At 49.1% G+C, this 21433-nt stretch overlaps 1 protein-coding gene across 4 annotated transcripts in view; it reads right to left on the bottom strand.

Annotated features, from left to right (window-relative positions):
• The window catches only part of MVB12B (multivesicular body subunit 12B), a 220972-nt gene that overhangs the window by 124493 nt on the left and 75046 nt on the right, over positions 1-21433 (bottom strand). For all 4 annotated transcript variants that reach the window (XM_086684033.1, XM_086684035.1, XM_086684036.1 and 1 more), the window contains exons 5-6: positions 19717-19846; positions 15282-15404 (exon numbers count right to left, since the gene is read on the bottom strand). In XM_086684033.1, coding sequence (XP_086540159.1) covers positions 15282-15404; positions 19717-19846 — 253 coding nt within the window. The remainder of the gene's footprint in view (positions 1-15281; positions 15405-19716; positions 19847-21433) is intronic.

Genomic DNA, 21433 nt, shown 5'->3' with positions numbered 1-21433 from the left:
CCAATCTGAGAAGGCTACATGCTACTGGATTCCAGTTCTAGGACATTCTGGAAAAGACAAAACTGTGGAGACAGTAAAAAGATGAGTAGTTTCCAGGGGCTGGGAGAGAGGTGAATGGGCAGAACAGAGGATTTTCAAGGCAGTGAGGATACTCTGAATGATTTTATGACGACGGACATAGGTCATTATACATCTGTCCAAACCCACAGAATGTCCAACACCAAGAGCAAACCCAAACTATGGACTTGAGGGGGTTACAATGTGTCAGTGTAGTTTCATCCCTGGTTTAAAAACAAACAAACGAAGTACCACTCTGGTGAGGAATGTTGATAACAGGGAAGCTACGTACATGTGACGACAGGGGATATATGAAAAATCTCTTCCCCTCAATTTTAGAGTGAGCTTACAACTGTGCTAAAAGAATAGAGTTTAAAAAAAAAAAATGAAAAGAGCCACATGAGACTTCTATCTGTCCTCTTTAGGAATTTATCTATAAGTAAATTGAAACACATAAATTGCCTATATTGCAAAGTAAAAAAGCTCTAAATAGAAGGTATACAAGTAAGGTTCTAGGTTTTCATTTTAAAGCAATGGCATAAAACAAACAAATATCTGTTGAGGGCCTACCCTGCACCAGGCACTCTGCTAAACCCTAGGAAGTGTCCAGTGCCGGGTCGTTCAGGAAAGTGGGAGGTGGTTTCAGACTCCTGATGGTCAGGAGGTGGGGAAGGGGGGCGCAGGACATGAAGCCTTTGTTCCTGCAATCATCTATTATTAGGACAGTTACCACTTACTGAGCACCTCAATTACTCTTCACGATTCACACTCATCCCTAATTGGCCCAACCCGGCAAGGTAAGTATTATTCTACTGACCAGGGGAAAGGAGGTTCAGAGAGGTTAAGGGACTTGCCCAAGGTCACAGAGCTAAAGAAACTGGCCGAGCTGGGGTCTGACCTGATCCTTTTTTCCACTGGAACATGCTGTTTTGCCGAAATCACGCAAAGCACCAACCAAATGTACGGATTTGTTCATTTTCCATTCAAGCAACTCGTGTGCCACGATCAATACGACTTCAGCCTACCAACTTGACTCTATAATGAGTTTTCCTCATGGGCAACACAGACACCACGTCCTCCCAACCGAATCACTCTGCATTGGACAGGAAAACTGCCACTGGAAGGCTAAGGAAATCACAATTCCAAACTCCCCAAGTTCCTCAACGTGCAGCTTGAAAGTATGTGCAGCTCGACAGCATATGGCAAATCAATTACTAGTTTAAATCTTAAAACAAAAACATGGCAAGTGTGGTGCAGAAATAATCAAGAACAACGGTTCAGTTTAGATTACAGTGGGCCACTAGAGTTTTGAATACAATTAATCATCATTCCAGGCAATGGGAAGCCATATTGACACTTATTCCTAATTTGAATATTTAATTAGGGTGAAGTTCTTCATCAAATTATCGCAGAACTGGGAGAAAGCCTGGAAGACTTACACAATTACTATCTTAACCCCTCACCAGCTGCTCACCTGTGAGCACAGCGATCCCCGCCCCAGCCCTGCGGGGGCCCCCGCGCCCACAGTCTGGCTCCGTGAGAGCTGGGCCGGAGAGGGGGGTGTGATTGAAGCTACGGCTGGGGCCGACGGGAGCCAAGTGGTGGCAACACAGAGGTCTCAGGGAATGAGGTGCTCACGCTCCGACCGGACTCAGAAAGAAACCCTGGACCAAGACAGGAGGCCACGTGCACGAGGGCCCGCGGTGTGTCTGGTGGGGCACTTTCATGTGGCCCCCATTTAGTCCCCAGAACAATCTCCAAGGGAGATAGTCTTATCCCCACCTTCACAGAAGAGGTAACGGAGGCTCAGAGTAGCAAGATAACGCGCTCGAGGGAACACTGCTTGTGAGTGGTGTAAAGAAGGCCAAGTCACTCATTACACACACCCGCCCTTGTACTCACCAGAAATAAGGACAAAGAGAACACGGAGGTAAAAAAAAAAAAAAAAAAAAAAAAGTACAAATGTATTCAAAGCTGTATTTTAGATACCCAGCATTGGGTGTGTAAATAAGGGGGTAGGGGCGGGGGGGGGGGGGTGGCATTCCAAACCCAGGTGCACTCAACAAGCATTCTCCAATTTAACTCTTGGACTCAAAATGTACCACCGGGCTCCCCACACTGGGGAGTCCTAAGGATGCTGTGGCCAGCTGCTCAGGAGGATGGGGCGTGGGGAGGGGCAGCAGAGCTCAAGGAAACGTCCTCGTACAGCAGGCTGGAGGCCTGGTGTAGCCGTCCAGCCCCTGCGCAGGGAGGCCTCGCAGAGGTGGGCGCAGCAGGGGTCCAAGGGGAGGGAAGTCAGTAACAGCCTAAGAAAATGTGGACTTTTCTTCTTTCAAAACGGTGACAGCTCCACAATGGCATCTGTAACTACCTATCGGTTTAGGCAAGAGATATCCTTTCCCTCGAGTTCGGTCTTTCACTTTGGGACAAGACTTTTGACATTTCACAGATGCCCTGGGGTTCTGCGGGACCCAAAGTAAATTTTCACGGGAAGTCTCCCTCAAGGCCCCCAGGACAGGACCAAAGGCTGACTTCACACGCTGCACATGGCCACGGGAGGTCTTGAGTTCCTTCGGCTGAGCCGGCTGCCAGACGCCACAGGTGCTGTGGACGAGGGACATCCTCCTCGTTGCAGATCAGCAGTTTTCTCTTAAAGGCTTGAGATGGGTTCATTTACCCTCTTGTGGAAATCGTCCAAACTCCATTTGCACTGGCCACTTCAGCAGGAGGCCGATTATCCAGACGGAGGGATGGGCTGCCCCAGGCAGAGTTTGCACGGCTCCCCTCCGGCCACAGCCGCCGCTCGGCCCCCTGCCTCGGCCAGGCCGGTGGCAGCAGCAGACCCAGGATCCATCACAGCCCCGCTCTGAGCTTGCCTCGTTGCGGGAGCAAACGGCGTCGGGAACTTTGAAACTTCCCTTTGTATATTACATTAATCCATATAAGAAAATCTCTTTTAATGAGGAGTGATGTAGTTACAAACTCTCCAGAGCCATAATTAGAGCAAACTAATTGAAGTTGTGTTTTGACACACTTTCCAAATTCACGGGTGCCGGATGACATATTCACAACACTGGTGCCGCACAACCATGGCGACGGCAAAATCATTAGGCTAATAACACTTATTTGCATTCTTATCACGCTGCAGCTCTCCTTTAAATACTGTTTCTACTATTGCTCCTTTACTGTAAGTTTCCACTGGAAGATATTAACAGTAATTATTACTACTTTAGTGGAATTTTAATGTTAAAGAATAACAATGTGCATTAACATACACCGAATGCCAATTCTTTTTATTTTTTTTTTATTTTTTTTTTTTTTAAATTTTTTTTTTAACGTTTATTTATTTTTGAGACAGAAAGAGACAAAGCATGAACGGGGGAGGGTCAGAGAGAGGGAGACACAGAATCCGAAACAGGCTCCAGGCTCTGAGCTGTCAGCACAGAGCCCGACGCGGGGCTCGAACTCACGGACCGCGAGATCATGACCTGGGCCGAAGTCGGCTGCTTAACCGACTGAGCCACCCAGGCGCCCCATGCCAATTCTTTTTAACCACTTTCAGAAGGTTTGGGGGTTCTTCCCGGCCAGCACCCCACAGCCTGAGGTGAGGGAGATGCTATTTTCAGTTTCCTTTTAGGACAACCACTCAAAGCCCACACCCAGAGAGATCTGAAGCCAGGGTTTCAGAACTATTTTGTTTCAAATGTTTGACGAGGAAAATCTTTCTCCCCCACCACCCCTTTTTTTTTTTTTTTACTCTTAAAGCACATTAAAATGAAATAGTTGAGAAATTTTTTCCAAGCAGTTAAAAAAAAAAAAAAATCAACAATTTACAACACGGTCTTTGGTAATAATACTAATGAATTCCAGGAGGACATGCTTTAACCACTCGGCCGCCACTCTCTCGGTGATTAAAGACAGACTTGGAAAAACTAGAACGTGAGAAAGACCAGTGGGGGTGGGGCAGTCCTGATCTGTCAATACTGAGGCCCTGTTTGCCACCAACAAGGCCAATTTTTTGGATGCTTAACTCAGACACTCACACAGAGAGGAAGGCTCGACAGTTCTCAATAATGGTTATTAATGACTCCCTCCTCTAAAGTGACAAATTACTCTTGAAATTTAGAAATCCAAGAGGTATGAAGAGTGAATGAACAGGACAGGAAAGGCAGGGAGCACAAAGTTCCCGCTTACTCGAGGTGGAGAAGGGCGGGGCCCTGGAAGACAATTAAGGTCAAGGTCCCTCCTCTCTGGGTATTCAGAGGTTCTACCAGGGTGGTGACCACAGCCCTTCCTCAGCCAGGTTTCTCCCAGGACCTCGTGTGGGGTCACCGAGGGCAGCACAGTGCTGTCTGTCACACCTCACAGCCCGAAGTATCAAATGCTAGCTGGACCATAACTGGAGGGGAGACCTGGTCCCAGCCCCCCCTGCCTCTCTCCACGTGCGTGGCAGTAAGTCACCTCCAAGGACCCCTCACTTGGAGACTTGGGGTTGGGGTAGGCAGTTGCTCAGACTGTGGGCTTCTACAGATACCTCGGGATCAAGAAAAACCACCACCAACCACATCACTTGCCAAGAGGGTGCGAGGACAAAGGATGGCATTGGTTTAACAAGACGCACCACTGTGTTCAATTTCAGAGTGCTCAAACAGACATTTCAGGAGCGAGGCTTAATCTCAGCCTGCCAAGATTTAACTGGGTGAAGAGCACGCTTCCTTAGCAAAATGCCAAAGACTCGACTCTGGAGTTTGGAGTTATATCCAGCATTGTGTATATACATTAGGGGGTGGAGGCGGGGGTGTGTGTGTGGGGGGGTGGTGGGGGTACAGTCCAAACCCAGGTGCACTCAACAAGCATACTCAAATTTAAGGCTTTGGAGTTTTCAGTTAAGTTACCATCCTTGTACTAAACTGTTATTTTTCAAGTCACTGATGACTTAAAAAAAAAAAGAAAGAAAGAAAGAAAGAAAAAGGAAACTAACTTCATAGCTGCTGCAACACTCCAAATCATGGTATTTATTCACTACATTTAAGTTTTATTACACTTGAACCCTGCGATGCCAAAACACCTACCTCCCATATAAAAGAAATGAAGAAAAAAGTGAAGTCTGGGACCCAGGGCACCACACTTCCATTCCAGATGATCTAGTCTAATCTTATAAACTGAAATATTTAAAGAGTCTCTAAACCTCACTGACCCTACTTTTAAAAACAAGGAACATATGGGCACTTCTAGCTTTTCATCTTCTTCCAGCCTACTAAAATATCCGCTTTTCCTAAATTCAAGAGCAGCGAGACTGCCAAACTCAGATTCATAAAAGGCTACGTGCGTGAGAGTGCAGGGCGGGCAGGGGAACAGTCCGAGCCGAAAATAACAAACCCTAACAAAGAATCAAAGGCGCATTCTCCTCCTTGCTCAATCAATCTCAGAAGCTGTGGAAAACAATTTGCTGAGCAAAATGAAGCAATAACTAAGAAGGAGGTACAATGTGAACCATGGGCTGAAATGGCTTGTGGCTGTGTCTGGTCCTGGTCGAGGCCGCAGGAGACACTGAGGCAAGAGTGTTAACACTCAGGCAGGGGTGGTGGGACTGGGCTCCAGTCCTGGCTCCTCTGAGCCCTGATGCTCTGCCTTCGGGTCAGCCGCCACCTCTCCTGGCTGCAGCTTGCTCGTTTCTTAAAAGCTTTGCTCGTTTCCATTACGCACCTCACTGCGTGGCTAGGAAGATTTAAACAATATCTGTAAAGTGTTTGCACAGTGCCCGGCACAAGATGCTCAAAAAATTGTGGCTGAAATAATGATGATGATAATTTCGTTTATTCGATTGTTAATATTATTATTCAACTGGAAACAAAACATCTGCTCAAGAAAGATATTCAAGTTGAATGCTACCCGACCCACGGGCAAAAACCCGACCCGAATAAAATTCAAGGGGACTTTTAAAAGTTCCTGCAAGCAAGGGATTTTATTAAATATCCAAATTAATAATTGAAACCCTGCCTTGAAATAGAACAGCCCGGGGGTGGGGGTTGGGGTGGGTAAAATCACGGGAAATTTCGCTTAACGCCCATTTTTACTTTGTTTGGCGGCTAGATTTACACTGAAAGATCCAGGTGAAATATTCCATAGAGCTACCTGCAAATAGACTGTCAGCTTCCACTCTGATAAAAGGTAAAATATCCTCTTCTAAATGGTCTGGTTCACAAAACCGACCCTAAAGTGAACTGATAAATCTGTTCTGACACACGGAAAACTATTTTCATAATCCTGAAAAAGGCCTTTCTCCAAACCCTGGAGCTTTAAACCAACTGCACAAAGAGCCCCATGCACTTGCGAACCAGACACAGGAGGAAATCATTTCACATTTACAGCCCTGCTTCCGGGACCACAAGAAGCACGCAGAACCATCATAACCACCAAGAAAAATAAGACACTCAGAGTCACAAAAATTACAAAGATACCACATTTACAAGCAGCAAATACCTTGTCAAAATCTGATGTGGAAGAGTGAGAGCAAAGAAGGCCGGCTCAGAGGCAGGAGCTGTATTGACTAATAGTCAATTCTTCATTAAATAGAAGCTCTGACTTCCCAAGAAGCCATATTAAAAATTAATATCAAAAAGTGTATTGCTCAGCCTAAACCCATCATTCATATCCAACAATACCAAACTGCATTCTAATGAAATTTCCCCTTCAAAATTACTGACACCAAAGCGAAGTCTGATACTGTTGCAAGAGCAGTCACAGCTCGGTGACACCGGCACTTGAGAGATATTCGGAGAACCCTCCCCTGTAGGTCTCTTTCGCAGGGCTCTCATCATCGCCAGAATAAAGCAAACTGCTCGTAACCCCGATTCATCGCGGGCTCGGGAGCCATTTGAGCTGTGACGCCAGGACCCTCTCGTGTATGGCGTCCACATGTTCTCCTCGGCCACCATCTATGGCACCAGCGGACTGGACCCCGGCCAACATCCGGGTGTCTCCTGAGAGGGTGTGAGTGCAGACTGCAGGGCAGCTTCCGACAGGAGGAGCCCAGGAAAACAACGGGCTCCCCCAGCCCCACGTGCACACTCTGGGAAGCCCCCGGCTCCCAGCTGCTGGTCAGGAGCCTGGAGAGGCTGCACGTGAAGACGTCTGGGACACCTGGCTGGCTGCTCCACAGCCAGTGACCCGGGCACAGGCGGCCTGTAAGCCACAGGCAGCTCACCTGCTCGGGTCCAAATCCGAGCTCTGTGTGACCTTGGGAAGGGAATTTAACCTCCTGGGTCTCAGCTTCTTCATCTTGAAGTGGATATGAATAACAGTACCCTAATTCACAGAGCTGTTATTAGGATTAAGTGAGTTCTTATTTGCAAAAGCACTTGCAAAGTGTTGGAGACCCAGCAAATGCAAAGGCAAGTCTGTACTGGCTGGCTGGCTGGCTGGCTGGCTGGCAGAATAAATGGAAGGTGGAGAATGATAATACAGGATACCTGGTCCTGTGTATCTAAACCAGCTCACTTTATACATTTAATACACATTCTGAGTGCTTACCATGTGCCAGGCACCTGGTGTTCAAAAGTCCCTGCCATTTGGGGGCCACACATTTTTCACTGACGCTTAACTGAATTGAGTTGGCACGGCCAAAAGAACTTGCTAGATTTCCATACACGGTGCTACATTATCATCTGTATTTCTGTGTGACTAACCTTTTCCGAAGCTTTACGAGAGAAGGAAACAGGAGAATCCCTGTTATCAATAAGCCAGCAGATCTAGTCATAAGAGCAAACATAAATATACATAGCAATGACAGGGAAATGTGAAATGCCAAATTGTCTGGTGTGAGAAACTGGAGGAGGGGAAGGGGGAAAGCAGCCCGGGCCGGGCTTTCTACAAGAGGCAAAGGCTACCCTAGGCCGGAAGGTGGACAGGACCAAGCCTCAGTATTCTGGAGTCTGGCCTGCCTCTTCCAGGAGGGCCTGGGGCAGGCATGAGGGGAGATACACAGCAATGGCCAGAGCAGAGATGGTTCTGGAATGAGGCTGAGATGGTTCTGGAATGAGGCTGAGATGCTCGGGAGTCAAGAGATTCACCTGGATTGATGCAAGATGATATGGGAGATAGGTCAGATAACAGGAAGCCAGTGAAAGTTCCAGAAAGAAAAAAGAACACGTGCAAGTCTAAAAACCTCAATGGGACAGCAGGCAACCCAGGACTTTGAAGTTCCAGGCAGAGAATATAAAGGTGAACCATTGAAATGAAGTAATACCTGAGCCCCAGGAAGCTCAGGGTCTAATCTCACTTTGATTTGGTGTTCAGGTCCTGCCCCTGCGGACGGCTCTCCTCCGAGATGCCCCGGCTGTTGGTTCTGTTGAACGGAGTGGGTGGAAGGTACCAGGAGCAGAGGAGAACTCAAATACATGGTGAATGCCCATGCTTGTGCTCTACGTGCGAGAAACATCTGCCTTAAGTCTTCATCTTCAAAGGGGTGACACGGCATGGAAGGATATGAAAATGTGTATCCCATCTTCACAGTTAAACCAACAAAAATGTGTGTGGTTTTCGTGTGAAGAAAAAGGAAGTCTAATGATCCCAAGTGAAGCCAGACCCACAGCTCTGCCTGGGCACACCCTGCTGAGGTGCAAGGTTCTGAGAGCCCTGCTGGACCGGCCAGCCCCAAGCCCTCCTTCAGGGGGACCAAGCCAGGGTGCTCCCCCGGGGCTCATGTGCCCCCAGACGGTCCTGCTTCTGTGGAAGGGAGCTCGGAATCCAGGCCATACGGTTTACTATTATGGGGGAAGAAGAGAACCAACAGAATCCATCTTTGGTCTTGCCTGCTCATCTCACCTTGATGCAGGACACAGACAGCCCTTCTCATAAGTGAGGAACCTTAAAGAACAGCTTTCAACTCTGAAAACCCGTCCTGTCCTGTCCCGTCCCGTCCCGTCCCGTCCCCTCCCCTCCCCTCCCCTCAGCTGAGCCTCCCGCATCAAACCTATAAACCAGGCAAGCCTGCTGGGCCTCCCCCTAGGCAGGATCTCCAGTGCCGGTGGCAAACACCTCAACAGGGAAACTCGGCCTCCCTGATCGGTGCCAGCCTGGACCCCCCGTTCAAGTCCGGCAACAACAGGGCAGGTGACACATGTCATCTACAGCACAAAAACCGTCTCATAACTGACCACCGACAGAGGCGGCCTGCGGAGTTTAAGCTGTCAGTTTCGACAACAGGATGCCAGCCCATGAGCCGAGGCTCCGTCCGGGTTGCTGGCTTATTCTGCGGCTTGATCAACTGGCGGAGCTGATCCCACATCCCCAGGAAGGCGGGGTCAAGGAGGCCGGACAGAGTGTGGCGGCTCAGGGGCCTCTGACAACGGCTGTGATGGGGGGGTTGGGCCTGGGCGTGCACGGCCTGAATTCCAGATCCTCAAAGTGTGATTTTCTCTCTCCTTTAGGAAGAGCCATTAACCTTTCCGATGACAGCCCTGGGATCGGAGTGACGGAACGATTTTTGAGGTCAGCAAGGATCTATGTTCTCAAAACCTGACATCGACAAGCAAAAGTTGTGACTGAATCCTGGTGTCCCTGAGAGGAAGACTAAACACGTGTGACAGACCTTCTGCAATCAAAATGCCCCATTTCCCAGAGTATCTGTCACAGATTGATAACATCCACGCAAAAAGTTAAGTACAATTATGTCTGTCACTAAGAAACATACTTTGGAACCTGTGACTGACAACTCGCTGGGAGCTGACAAATCACCGGAAGATTACCGGAACAACTCAGGGCAGTGACACGCGCCTTATGAGGGAAGCTCAGCCCCGCCTGGCACCTGGGAGAGGCTCCCCAGAGGCCGCACCTCGCAGGCGAAGGCTGCAGGGCAGGACTCAACAGCTGGCAGAGGAGCGTGTGCTCTGCGGCTCCCTCTCCCAGGGGAGGGACAATGTCAGCAGAGGATCGTAGGACGTGCCCACGGCCTGAGGTGGCAGCTGGTCCTTCAGAAACACGACATGTAAGACTCGGGCCGGCGGGAAGGGAAGACAGGAGCTCCTGGAACCACACACTCCACCTTTCCTGGGACAGCCCAAGCCCGGTGTCCACATAAGCTAGAAATTCTAGCACCTGGGAGTCCAGACTACTTATTTCAGACGAACTTGGAAAGGGACAAAATCCATGCCAAGGCCGGGACACAGACACCAGGTCAGCACTGCAGAGGGCCCTCTGTGCCCTCCATCCCAGGGAGGGTGCCACACGGCCCTCCACAGCTCTCCGAGCCTCCTCCCCAGACACCAGCACTGGTGAGGGGAAGGGGACAACGGCCACAAATCAGACAATGAGGAAGCACTAAAAGCCACACACACAGAGCAGACCACGGCGACAAACACCCACTGCTCTGCGCCCTCTCCACCTGCCACAGCTCCCTGGAGTCACCTCTGGCAAGGAGTCTGAATCTGAGGGTGGGGATGGGATATACTTTTTTTTTTAATTTTTTTAACGTTTATTTATTTTTGAGATAGAGAGAGACAGAGCGTGAACGGGGGAGGGTCAGAGAGAGGGAGACACAGAATCTGAAACAGGCTCCAGGCTCTGAGCTGTCAGCACAGAGCCCGATACGGGGCTCGAACTCATGGACCACGAGATCATGACCTGAGCTGAAGTCGGCCGCTTAACCGACTGAGCCACCCAGGCGCCCCGGGATATGCTTTTTAAATAAGGCTTATGAAGAACCCTGCAGGTCCGAAAAGTCTCGATTTTTTGTCTTCTGGGATTGCCCACGACCCATCCCCACCTGGAAACACTTCTCTGCCTTGTACCCACTGACCATTCAAACACCTGAAGCCAATTGCCAGGTCTCTACTCAGGTCAAAACAGCAGTTCCTCATACTCTAATTCGGTGCTCAATTTGGGTAAGTTTCACAAGGAGGTGTGTGGCAATCAACGTGACCCTCCAACGAACCCGACAGGTGTGGGGACACCACCTCCTGGGACACGCCCCACTGGGCACACCAGGCGGCATTCCACACAACCCCAGTTCGTGCCCAGCCTGGTCATTGCACACAAATCACTGCTAAGCCGGGTCTCCTCAGTTTGGTCCTTGTGCAACTGACTTTTTTAACCTGGGGAGGGGGGTGATATGCCGTCCGTTTTCACCCATCACCTTTCATCTCCTGGTTCCAGCAGGGTGTTCTAGCTGTAGAGGAGATGCAGAGTATTGATTCTGTCGTTCAGCACATCAGCACTCCCTAATGACTCTGTGTCATCTGCAAATTTGATAAGCATGCCTCTGATGTCTTCATCAAGCCACTGGTTCTACCGTTCAGCAAGCCAGGGGGCAGCAGTCCACCAGGGGCCCCCACCCGGGACAACACGGAACCGTTCATTTATCCACACTCTGGGGCCGCCGGTGCTCCATCAGTTGTGAACCCACCTGCCTCCCAGAGCTTTTCCAAACCTCGGAGCCGGGGGCAGCAGAACCACATGTAAGAACCCAGCGTGAAATGGAGCAGTTGGGGGCTGCTCTGGTTGAAGCAGGAAGGCGCTTCCCTCTGCCCTAAGGCAGCGGCATGGAAGAGAACCAGAAAAGCCTGGATCCACAGACCGATCGTCTGCTTGTATGTATCAGGCGGACTCGCAGAGCCGTGGCCGCCTCGGAGGATGGATGGGGAGATGGGACTGTGTCTCAGCCCCAAGGCCGGACCACCCTGACCGGGGTGCATGGAATGGACAGGCCGAAGGTGGAGCCGCACTGATGCCCGGAGAGAACATGGGCTCCATGCTCCTGGAAGAGGAGGCAGGTCCTTCTTTGCTTGGAAGTGGTTGGCAAATGTGTGCAGCGATGCATGTGTGTGAGATAAAGGTTTCCTGAATGAGGAAAAAGAGCACTGCCAACACGCCTCATCCTGCCTCTTGCCGTGAACTTTACCAAACACTGTGTCCATTCACTGGATACAACCGAGGGGCTCCCTCGTCTCTGCGGGGGCCTGACCATTCCGAAAGGAAAAGACTATCATTCTCTGCAACAACAGGAAGGAAACAGGCAGGAAGTGCTTGCTCCTGGGGCCAGGAACTGCCTCTGGAAAGAGAGGGCAGTTCTGCCAGGACCATGAGGTCCTCAGGTGATGACCCATCAACTCTGGAAAAGTCCACCAACCGTTCCTTTTGTCTGAAATCAGCTGGGGATAACAGTGCTCCAAAAAGACGGCATGGGATTCTTTGAAACATGAGGGACAACATAAGAAATGGGGAGGCAGAGCACACATTTTTAGCTTCTGAGGCAAAAGCCTGAGCTCAAGCAGGCAACAGGGTCTTTACCGGCCCCTCCCTCGGTCCCTTCCAGTCCCCTCAGCGAGATTTGCTGGGAAAAACGGCCTCCCGGCCACCTCCTGATCTGGTCAGTAGAGGGCGCTGCACCACCGCACACTCTCTCTAGCCTGGCTTTGCCACCTGATCCCTGTGTCCACACAAAGACCGCACTTGGAAGTATTTCTTAAGCTTGGGCTAGAGTCAGAAAAGGGCCCAAGAAGTGCTCAGGGACTCAGGAGTCGTCAGGGGCAGGAGGTGGAGGTGGGGGTGGGGTGGGTGGGACTGCAGCACAGGGTCCTAGGCTGTGAGAGAAGCATCTGTTGCAAAACTGAGTACATGTCTAGGTCTGTGCGGAGCGCTAGAGATAACAGATACCGGACATGGTTCCTGCCCTCAAGGAGTTCACATGACCACAACCCAAAGTGAAGGCATGATGACCAAGAAGAAGCACTCAGAGAGAAAAGCCCAGCCCAGGCCCAGCCCCAGGGCATTCAGGGAAGGCTTCCTGGCAGAGGAAGCATTTGAGCGGACATCTAAAGCAGGGGAAATCGAAGACACACCTGTTGCACACAGGCTTCCACGTGAGCAAAGGCATAGAAGCCTGAAAAAGGAAGGGAAGACAAGAGTACTATTTTAGCTTAAAGTTTGAAGCTTCGGGATGGGAGAGAGTTCACAGGAGCTGGATTTGGAGGCCTTCACCCCATGGGCCCCATGCAGACCCCCACATGGGAAAACTAGCATCGCCCACAGAGATAAAGCTATCACATTCCTCTGCTGGAGACCCGACAGACCTGAAGCCTCCAGGAAAATACTCATCATTTCATAAATCTTCAGTGGACATTTTGAGTGAATCATCAGCATTTCATTTTTTAAAAGTCAAAGGTACTAGTTAGGGAAACAATACAAAAAGCAAAGACGCCAAAACCGCCCCCGTGCATTAGGAGGCTCCCAGAGATGTGCATGCCACCTAGGAAGTGCTGCCCAGTGCCGGAGGAGAGCTTGGGACAGACAGTGGCTTTTACTGGGAAGCATTAATGTAACATTCGATTATCCTACTGCACAGTGGCAGACTTAACTCAGTCATATGACAATACCTTTTATATGGACTATTCTGACATCTGCTTCATTTGGCAAGTAAAACAAAACTGATCCAAATTCCTTGCAGCCATTGCAAACCACAACAAGAGTTTCTGTATAAGATATACAAGCCTTGTGAACCCTTCGTTCTGATACAAAGAATCTCCAATTCTACCTGGTTCCCCGTGGCCAGTGTTCCCGGGCCCTCTTGCTTCCATCGCTGGTGACCGTGCTCTCTGGCTGACTGGCAAGCTTCTGTGGGGGGAGCTCTTCGTGCTTTAACCGAGACAACCAGTGCTCTTTATCCGACAGAAACTTAGAGCCTGCCCGGAGGTGCTGCCCGTATCTAGCCCCTTCCAGACCCTGTGATGTCAATAGGTAGCAGCTGTGACTACTCCCGGGCTACGGGTTTCAGCTGACCTGAGCACAGGTGATGGGCCTGGGCTGTCCCCAGTGCAGCTGACAGTGACCACAGCCATGCAGGTGCCCTGGGCACTGAGAAAGTGCTGAACTGAACTGAGCTGCGCTGGCCTGGTACTCCTAAACCAGAGACATCCACTGTTCAGTGTACAACTCTGGGAAGCTCACTGGCTATTCCTGTCTCTTCATGCCAGAGGGAGGCTGAAAACTACTTGCAAAGTTTCAGGCGATTCCAGGTGGTCAAGTTTAAGTATCGCTCAGGGTTCGTGAAACTGTCATGAGGAAAGACCAGATTGGCTTTATGGGGGATGTCCCGAGAGACAGAGTCCTCTGAGCTGCTGGCTCACGCCAGTGGTGTTCTGCCAAGGTCGGGGCGGGCGCTCAGCTAGAGGAGCAGTGCGCGGAGAACCGGTGGCTACACCAGGCTCTCCTCTGCACCTCCTGGAGGGCAGGGTGTGGTCTGTGGGGCCCAGGAGGAGCCCCACAATCTGTTCCCGACAGACGCTGTTCATCTCTATTCACCCATGTGGAAGCTCTTAGATTCCTCATTTGTGCTACATCAATCCCCAAACAGCACTGCCTCGCCAATTCTTACTTGTTTTATTTATTTTTGTAATCCCTTTCTCAAATTTAATCCCTCACGGCTGTTTGTTCCTTGCCCTCAAATAATTCACTACGAGTAAAGCAGAGGGGTTTTTTGTTTGTTTGTTTGTTTTTATTGAACTATGGTTGACTTACAACGTTCTATTAGTTTCAGGTGCACAGCACACGAAATTGACAATTCTCTGCATTAGGCAATCCTCACCACGGTAAGTTTAAGGGCTGAGAGGGAAGAGTTTTTATTTGACAGGATTCTTTTCACCATCTACTTTTTGCTGAAAGCGTAGAGACCATTACTACGTCTATTACAACTGAAATCAGGTACAGAGTGACCAGTTTGCTCACCTAAGCTTCTCTGCAGGATTACTGAAACCAACATGCCCTGAAAACCTTCTCACTATTCTCTCATACCCAAACTACCCATTTCTTAGTTTGTGGCTCACTGGGAAAAGAAATGATACGAAAATGAACAAAATTACTTACCAACCCTCAAATGAGTTGTTGGCCGAGGCAGAGAAGGAATTCTACCTTCTTATGGCCAGTGTTCCCAACCACGTGGCTATAAATCACGCGTTTGTGTGCAGGTATGAGCTCTTTAGAATAGCAAGCCAATTTAAAGTTGCATATTCTGCTATTTTAGGAGCCTGCAGAATACGTACAAAACAGAATACAGAATGGCCTCTACATTCGTGTAATGCAAACATTTCTAATTGGGTTTTTAAAAATCTCCTCAAACGGTTTATTGCTTCTGCAGTTTTCAGCACACACTAAGTGGAGCTGTTCTGAGACCCGAGACCACAAGACCGTAACACGCGTAACAGCATAGGATACCACTGACAAGGCCTCACCTGGGAAGGTTGGGGGCCGGGGTGGAAGCAGCGGATGACTGGGAAGGCGTTGTGGGTTGAGATGAGTCATGATTCCTGGGGACTTTGCCCATTCGATACCAGATCCCCATGCTGTTCAGTTCCCTTTAGGAGAAAAGAGAAATCTTCATGGTGTGGTTTAGCACAAAGCATTTACCTGAGGAACAAAGTGAACCAATTCATTGAAAAGAATCATAGCCTCAAATACCGGGGAGTCCACTCTTGCCCACAATGATCACTTATGTCACCTCCCTTTGTGCTCCAGATGTCACAGTTCAGAGCCTAATGTGAAGTCAACTGTCCCAACAAGGCAGGTTTCTCTGACATGCCATCTTTAGCCACCCCGGAGCTGCTTCCCGGTTATACTATGGACATTTTCCTTAGTTCTCAGCCCTCAAAATTCTTTTCATTTTGCCATTTCACTGTAGGTAATTATGTAATGATCCACTTGAAGTCCTTTACCTGGTTAGCATGAGACAGATGGGGCAACAATGGATGAATGGATGCATGTGCCTGGCTTTTTAACAATGGCGGGGTGGGGGGGTGGGGGGGGTGGAATTAGCCCCACCCTGCTCAAGGACACATCCCAATTTCTGGATAAAGCTCCTACTGCCTGGATGTCACCAGCAGTTGGCCTCATTCTCGTGGTCAGTTTGGGAGATCTCTTCAAGCCACAAAGCCTGAGGCATGTGCCCCACAGACCACTACAACCACGAGTGGTCCCAAGAGGGCTTGACAAATGCCACATCAGGTTTCTTGTTCCGTGATCCGCACACCCACTGCAGTCCACCCCCACAACACCCAGTTAGGAGTGGTTATGAGACTGGTTCGGTCTTTGGAGCTGGAATGGGATTATTTTAGCCACATCCAGTTTACAACTTCTCAGCTGCCCCACAGAACTGCATCTCGTCAAACCATGAGGACAGACTTCTGCAGTGGATACTTCTAGTACCTCCTCACTACACCATAGGAACTCTTCTAAACCACAAACAGGTCTTATTAGACGGATGATTCCCATCAGCTGTGCTGATTTCATCACATCTTGGCAATGGCCTTGGAGGAGCTGTTGTCATGCTGAGGTGTGTTTCCCCCAGCCGACAACCTCAAACTCTTGCAAAGTAATATATGTGCTCATTTTTTTTTTAATTTTTTTTTCAATGTTTATTTATTTTATTTTTGGGACAGAGAGAGACAGAGCATGAACGGGGGAGGGGCAGAGAGAGAGGGAGACACAGAATCGGAAACAGGCTCCAGGCTCTGAGCCATCAGCCCAGAGCCCGACGCGGGACTCGAACTCACGGACCGCGAGATCGTGACCTGGCTGAAGTCGGACGCTTAACCGACTGCACCACCCAGGCACCCCTATATGTGCTCATTTTTAAGAAGAAGGGGACTCAGAGTTCTAGACACTGTTCTCCTTCTTTCCTTAACAATAGCACTGGGGGCACCTGGCTGGCTCAATTGGAGCCGCATGTGACTCTTGATCTTGGGGTTGTTAAGTTCAAGCCCCACGTTGAGTACAGAGATCACATAAAAATAAATATTTTATTTTTTTTTTTTAATTTTTTTTTTTTTCAACGTTTATTTATTTTGGGACAGAGAGAGACAGAGCATGAACGGGGGAGGGGCAGAGAGAGAGGGAGACACAGAATCGGAAACAGGCTCCAGGCTCCGAGCCATCAGCCCAGAGCCTGACGCGGGGCTCGAACTCACGGACCGCGAGATCGTGACCTGGCTGAAGTCGGACGCTTAACCGACTGCGCCACCCAGGCGCCCCAAAAATAAATATTTTAAAAAAACAACGCGGGAATTGTCATCTTATGGAAAAGAATTTTTGCTCCAAGATGATACCAAATATGCTAATTTAGCAATCTTTTCAAAATGATATAAAAGAAAGATTCTAGTTTTGATTATCAAGATATATATGGTAACAATCTATTCTTTAGAATTATTTAAACTGGTTAAAAATGGAGTCTTTTAAAGTACTATAGCTTGTAATTTAAAATACACATAGTAACTGACATTAGACTTTAAAAGTTCATTATTGGGGCATCTGGCTGGCTCAGTCGGTTGAGCATCTGACTTCGGTTTGGGTCATGATCTCACGGTTCATGGGTTCAAGCCCCCACGTGGGGCTCTGTGCTGACAGCTCAGAGCCTGAAGCCTGATTCGGATTCTGTGTCTCCCACCCTCCCCCACTCGTGCTCTCAGAAATGAATAAATATTAAAAAAAAAAGTTCATTAAATGACTTTTTATTTGTATGTAAATAGCTGCTCCTAAAATACCTAAAGTATGGTCATTCTCTTAACTATTTCCTCCTCCTGTAATCCTGTTTATACAATTAGTTTAAACCATGTTGCAAAACAGGACTTTTCAGTGTGTAGGAAGAGGATGATCATAGAATCCTTCTTAGGGACCACAAAATCCTGAATCAGGGCATTCAGATTCCACAGCCGAGAGTCTAATTGTGCACCAAGATGAAAATCAGGTGTTCCTGAGACACTTGCTCCCCAGGTGCTCCATGCAAACACCACATTCCCAGCCACTGCCCATGGGAGAGCTCCGCGGAGAAAGGCTTGGCTTATAGAGTGAAGACCTGAGCTCAAGTGAACAAGAAGCAAAACAGAGCACAACCCAGATATAGAGGTCACTGCAAAAGCCAAGTAGGAGAGTGCACCCATGGGGGCCCACGGGGACGGGCGTGGTACCTGCGAAGTTGGACAGGGAGAGAGGCCCGTGGCCAGGGGCACCAAAAATGATCTATGGGACTCACTGGTTGGAGAGACCTGAATTTCACTTGACTGAATATAATGAACACCTGTCATCTTTTGGGCATCCAGCATCCACTCGTCCCTCTTTCTGACTCTTTGCTTTCCCTCCATATCTGGGGGGCAGCTATCTCCTCAGTCATAGCCCCTGGGTTCCAACAGAGCCAATCCTGCCTCCGGTTCAGGCCTGGTTTCTCAGAGAATGACATTTTCTAGGGAGCAGTGATGAGTTCAGGGTGCACATGACCCCCGTGAGATCAATCAGGACCACTGAGACTGAATTCTAGAACTTGTTTGAATGATCAAGAACAAAGACTTGCTCTCTGCCTCAGAACTTGAACCTGGAGGATGAGTAGGCGGAGCTCCCACACCACCATGAGTCCACTGGGGAAAAGCAGGTGGAAGAGAGGCATCTACCCCAAGGAATCTGGGAAAGGAGGTAAACATGGCAGAAACCAGGTCCTAGGGATGTCCTCTGAGCACCTACCTCCAGCCACCCCTGAAGCCATCCTGCCCTCTGATCTCTGCTGTTACGTCGGCCAACAAATTCTTCCTTTTGCTTAAGCCAGCCTGGGTTGGGTTTCTTGTCACTTACAATCTAGAGCTCAGAGTGAAATCCTGAGATTCTTTGTACTTAGTATTTATAAAACAGCTACAGAGCTGGGCCCACGTCTGGTACTGAGGCTACCGGGTGAATAGGACACAGTGGGCCAAGCCCTCAGCAGTCCTCTGCTTATCAGGGAGGATGAACATCAGACTAAAGAATTGCACAAGGAATTATCATGTAGTCATGCAATATTCATGTTTCTTCCCGACTCTAAACCCTCCAATGGCTCTCCAATGCTCTTGGAATAAAATCCAAACTTCCGCCACGATTGTGCGAGGTCCTGCTAACCGCTCACTCCAAACCCCGGCTCATCCTCGCTTGCCCATGCCGGCCACACTGGGCTGCTTTCTGCTCCTGAACATGCCACACCCATTCCCACCTTTACACTCACTCTTCTCCTGGGCCTAGAAGGCTCTGCCTTCAAGTCTCTGCAGAGCTGCTTTCTTCTTGACATTTACATCTCTGTCAAATGTCACCCTCCTGACACCCTCGCTGAAGTAGCCTCCATTCATTGCTGTTTCATTTTCGCCATTAACTGAAATGGTCTCGTTTATTTCTTGTTTGCTGCTTGTCTTCCCTTTTAGAAGACCAGCTCCATGAGAGCAGGTCTTTGCTTGCTCCCTCAGCACCACAGCCGGGGTCTTTGGCCCTGAGGGACAAAACGGGTGCTCCTTAAACTCTGGTGGGGCGAATACACAATATAGAGGGTTGAGGCCAGGTGGTCAAAAAGGAGCAAATATCTGGGCTTTCAGGTATGTGGAAAGGCCCCCGAGAAGCCTGAAGGATGAACACACAGGAGGACAAGGGAAAGAAAGTCCCTTAGATGGAGAAGGCAGTGTGAGCAGAGGCACAGAGAGGTCAAGGGCTTTGCGTCTGGACTGGCAGCAGCGTAAGCAGGAAGGGCAGCAATGAGAGCTCAGGCTAGAGAGGCAGGTGGCCAAGAGCCCCCGGGTCACACACCGTCTCGGGACCTCAGCCCTGGGAGTGACCTGAGCACTCCTGGCAGAGAGAAGAGAGGAGATCAGCGTTCCTGAGACTTACCCAATAAACGTGTACTGAGGGGGGGCCTGCTTCGTCCGGCCCATGATCCGAATGTCACAAATTGCAGCTTCAGTTGAATCCCGTGGGATAAATTTAATGCACAGCCTCTTTTTTCTAAAAGCCACTTCCTCTGAAGAAAAGGACAAGAAAAGGTATGAGTCTACCAGAGACGCCAACATCTCTATTCTGAACGCCGTGTCTCCTGTCACGCTCCCTTCTTGGCAGCAAAAGCGACCGGTCATCCCAGCCACTGGGCTGCACCCCTCCTGCCCTCCACAGGCCGGGACTGCAGGGCAGGCACCAGGAGCCCTGCCCTGCATTCGGGACCTGACCCCAGACACCCCTGCCGGGAAGGGCTTCCAGGGGTGCACACACCTCTGCGAGGAGAAGCAGCTTGGAATAAACCCGTGGAGCTGGCTTCACAGCCACATAACTGCCACAACCATCATCTGCTCACTGCTCAAGCCATCAGGGACATACCCACGGACACCCTGAGTATTAATGCTTTTTGCCACTGGGGCTTTTCTTCTTTCTTTTTTTTATGGAAAATTTCAAACATTTCCCAAAGTAGGGAGAACAACAGAATGAATGAATCCACCTGTTCTCATCATCCAGTTTCAACACTGTCAACAATGGACAAGCTGCTGTCACCTCTTTCTTTCCCCTGCTCCCTGGTAGTTTTGCTGGAGGATTTAAAATGAATCCCCACCCCGTGTCATATCGCCCATCAATATCTCAGTAAGCATCCAAGGCAAACGATCAGTTTTCGTATGACCCGCGTGCCATTATCACGGCTAACAAAATGAACAATGACTCCTAACTATCACGAACAGTCTATATTTAAGTTTTCTCTATTATTCTCAAAAAATATCATTTAACTATTGCTTTCCCTGGATCAAGATCCAAACAATGTCTATGCACCAGCTCTGGTTGTTAGGACTCTTAGGTTCCTTTTATTCTGTAACAACCTCTCCACCCTCCCCTCTTCTTCAGGGCACTGACAAGTTGGTAAGATTGGGTCATTCTCCTGTATTTCCTGTAAGGTGGCAGTTAGAGTGGAAGGCTTGATTAGATTCAGGTTAGATTTTGTTTGTTCGTTTGGTTGTCTTTTTAGGTAGGAATGCTTCACAAGTGGTGCATATATGTCCAACAGTGTCCTATCATGAGGTATGGCATCCGGCTGTGCCACCCCGGGTTCCCATGGTGTCGGCCTGGAACTTGGGTTATAAAGTCCCCAACAACCTTCCTTCGAGCAGTGTTTTCATCCACTGAGGACTGTTACCTAGATCCATAATCTCATTAAAGTTTTCAAAATGTCCGTCTTCTAATTCTGGGATTCCTTCTGCATTTTTTAGCTGGAATTCTTCTACATAAAAAATAACTTTTCTTCGTCAACTACTTGGTCTCCCTGAAAAAGGCGTGGTACAGGAAAGGAAAGAAAAACACATGATTCTTTGCTCTTACCTATTAAATCTTAGAGCAATGAGTTGGTGATGTAGCAACCTCCAATGGTGACCAACCAGGTGTTTTTTGGTTTGTTCATTTGTGGGTTTTATTCTTTTAAGTTTTATTTATTTATTTTGAGAGAGCCAGAGAGAGCCAGCTGGGGAGGGGCAGAGAGACAGGGAGAGAGAGAATCTCAAGCAGGCTCTGTGCTGTCAGCACACAGCCTGACTCGGGGCTCGAAGTCACGAACCATGAGATCGTGACCTGAGCC

Source organism: Puma concolor, chromosome D4 (genome assembly GCF_028749965.1).
Source record: "Puma concolor isolate L17-30 chromosome D4, mPumCon1.1.hap2, whole genome shotgun sequence".
Classification (NCBI taxonomy): Eukaryota; Metazoa; Chordata; class Mammalia; order Carnivora; family Felidae; genus Puma; species Puma concolor.
This window is presented reverse-complemented; position numbering and strand designations above follow the sequence as displayed.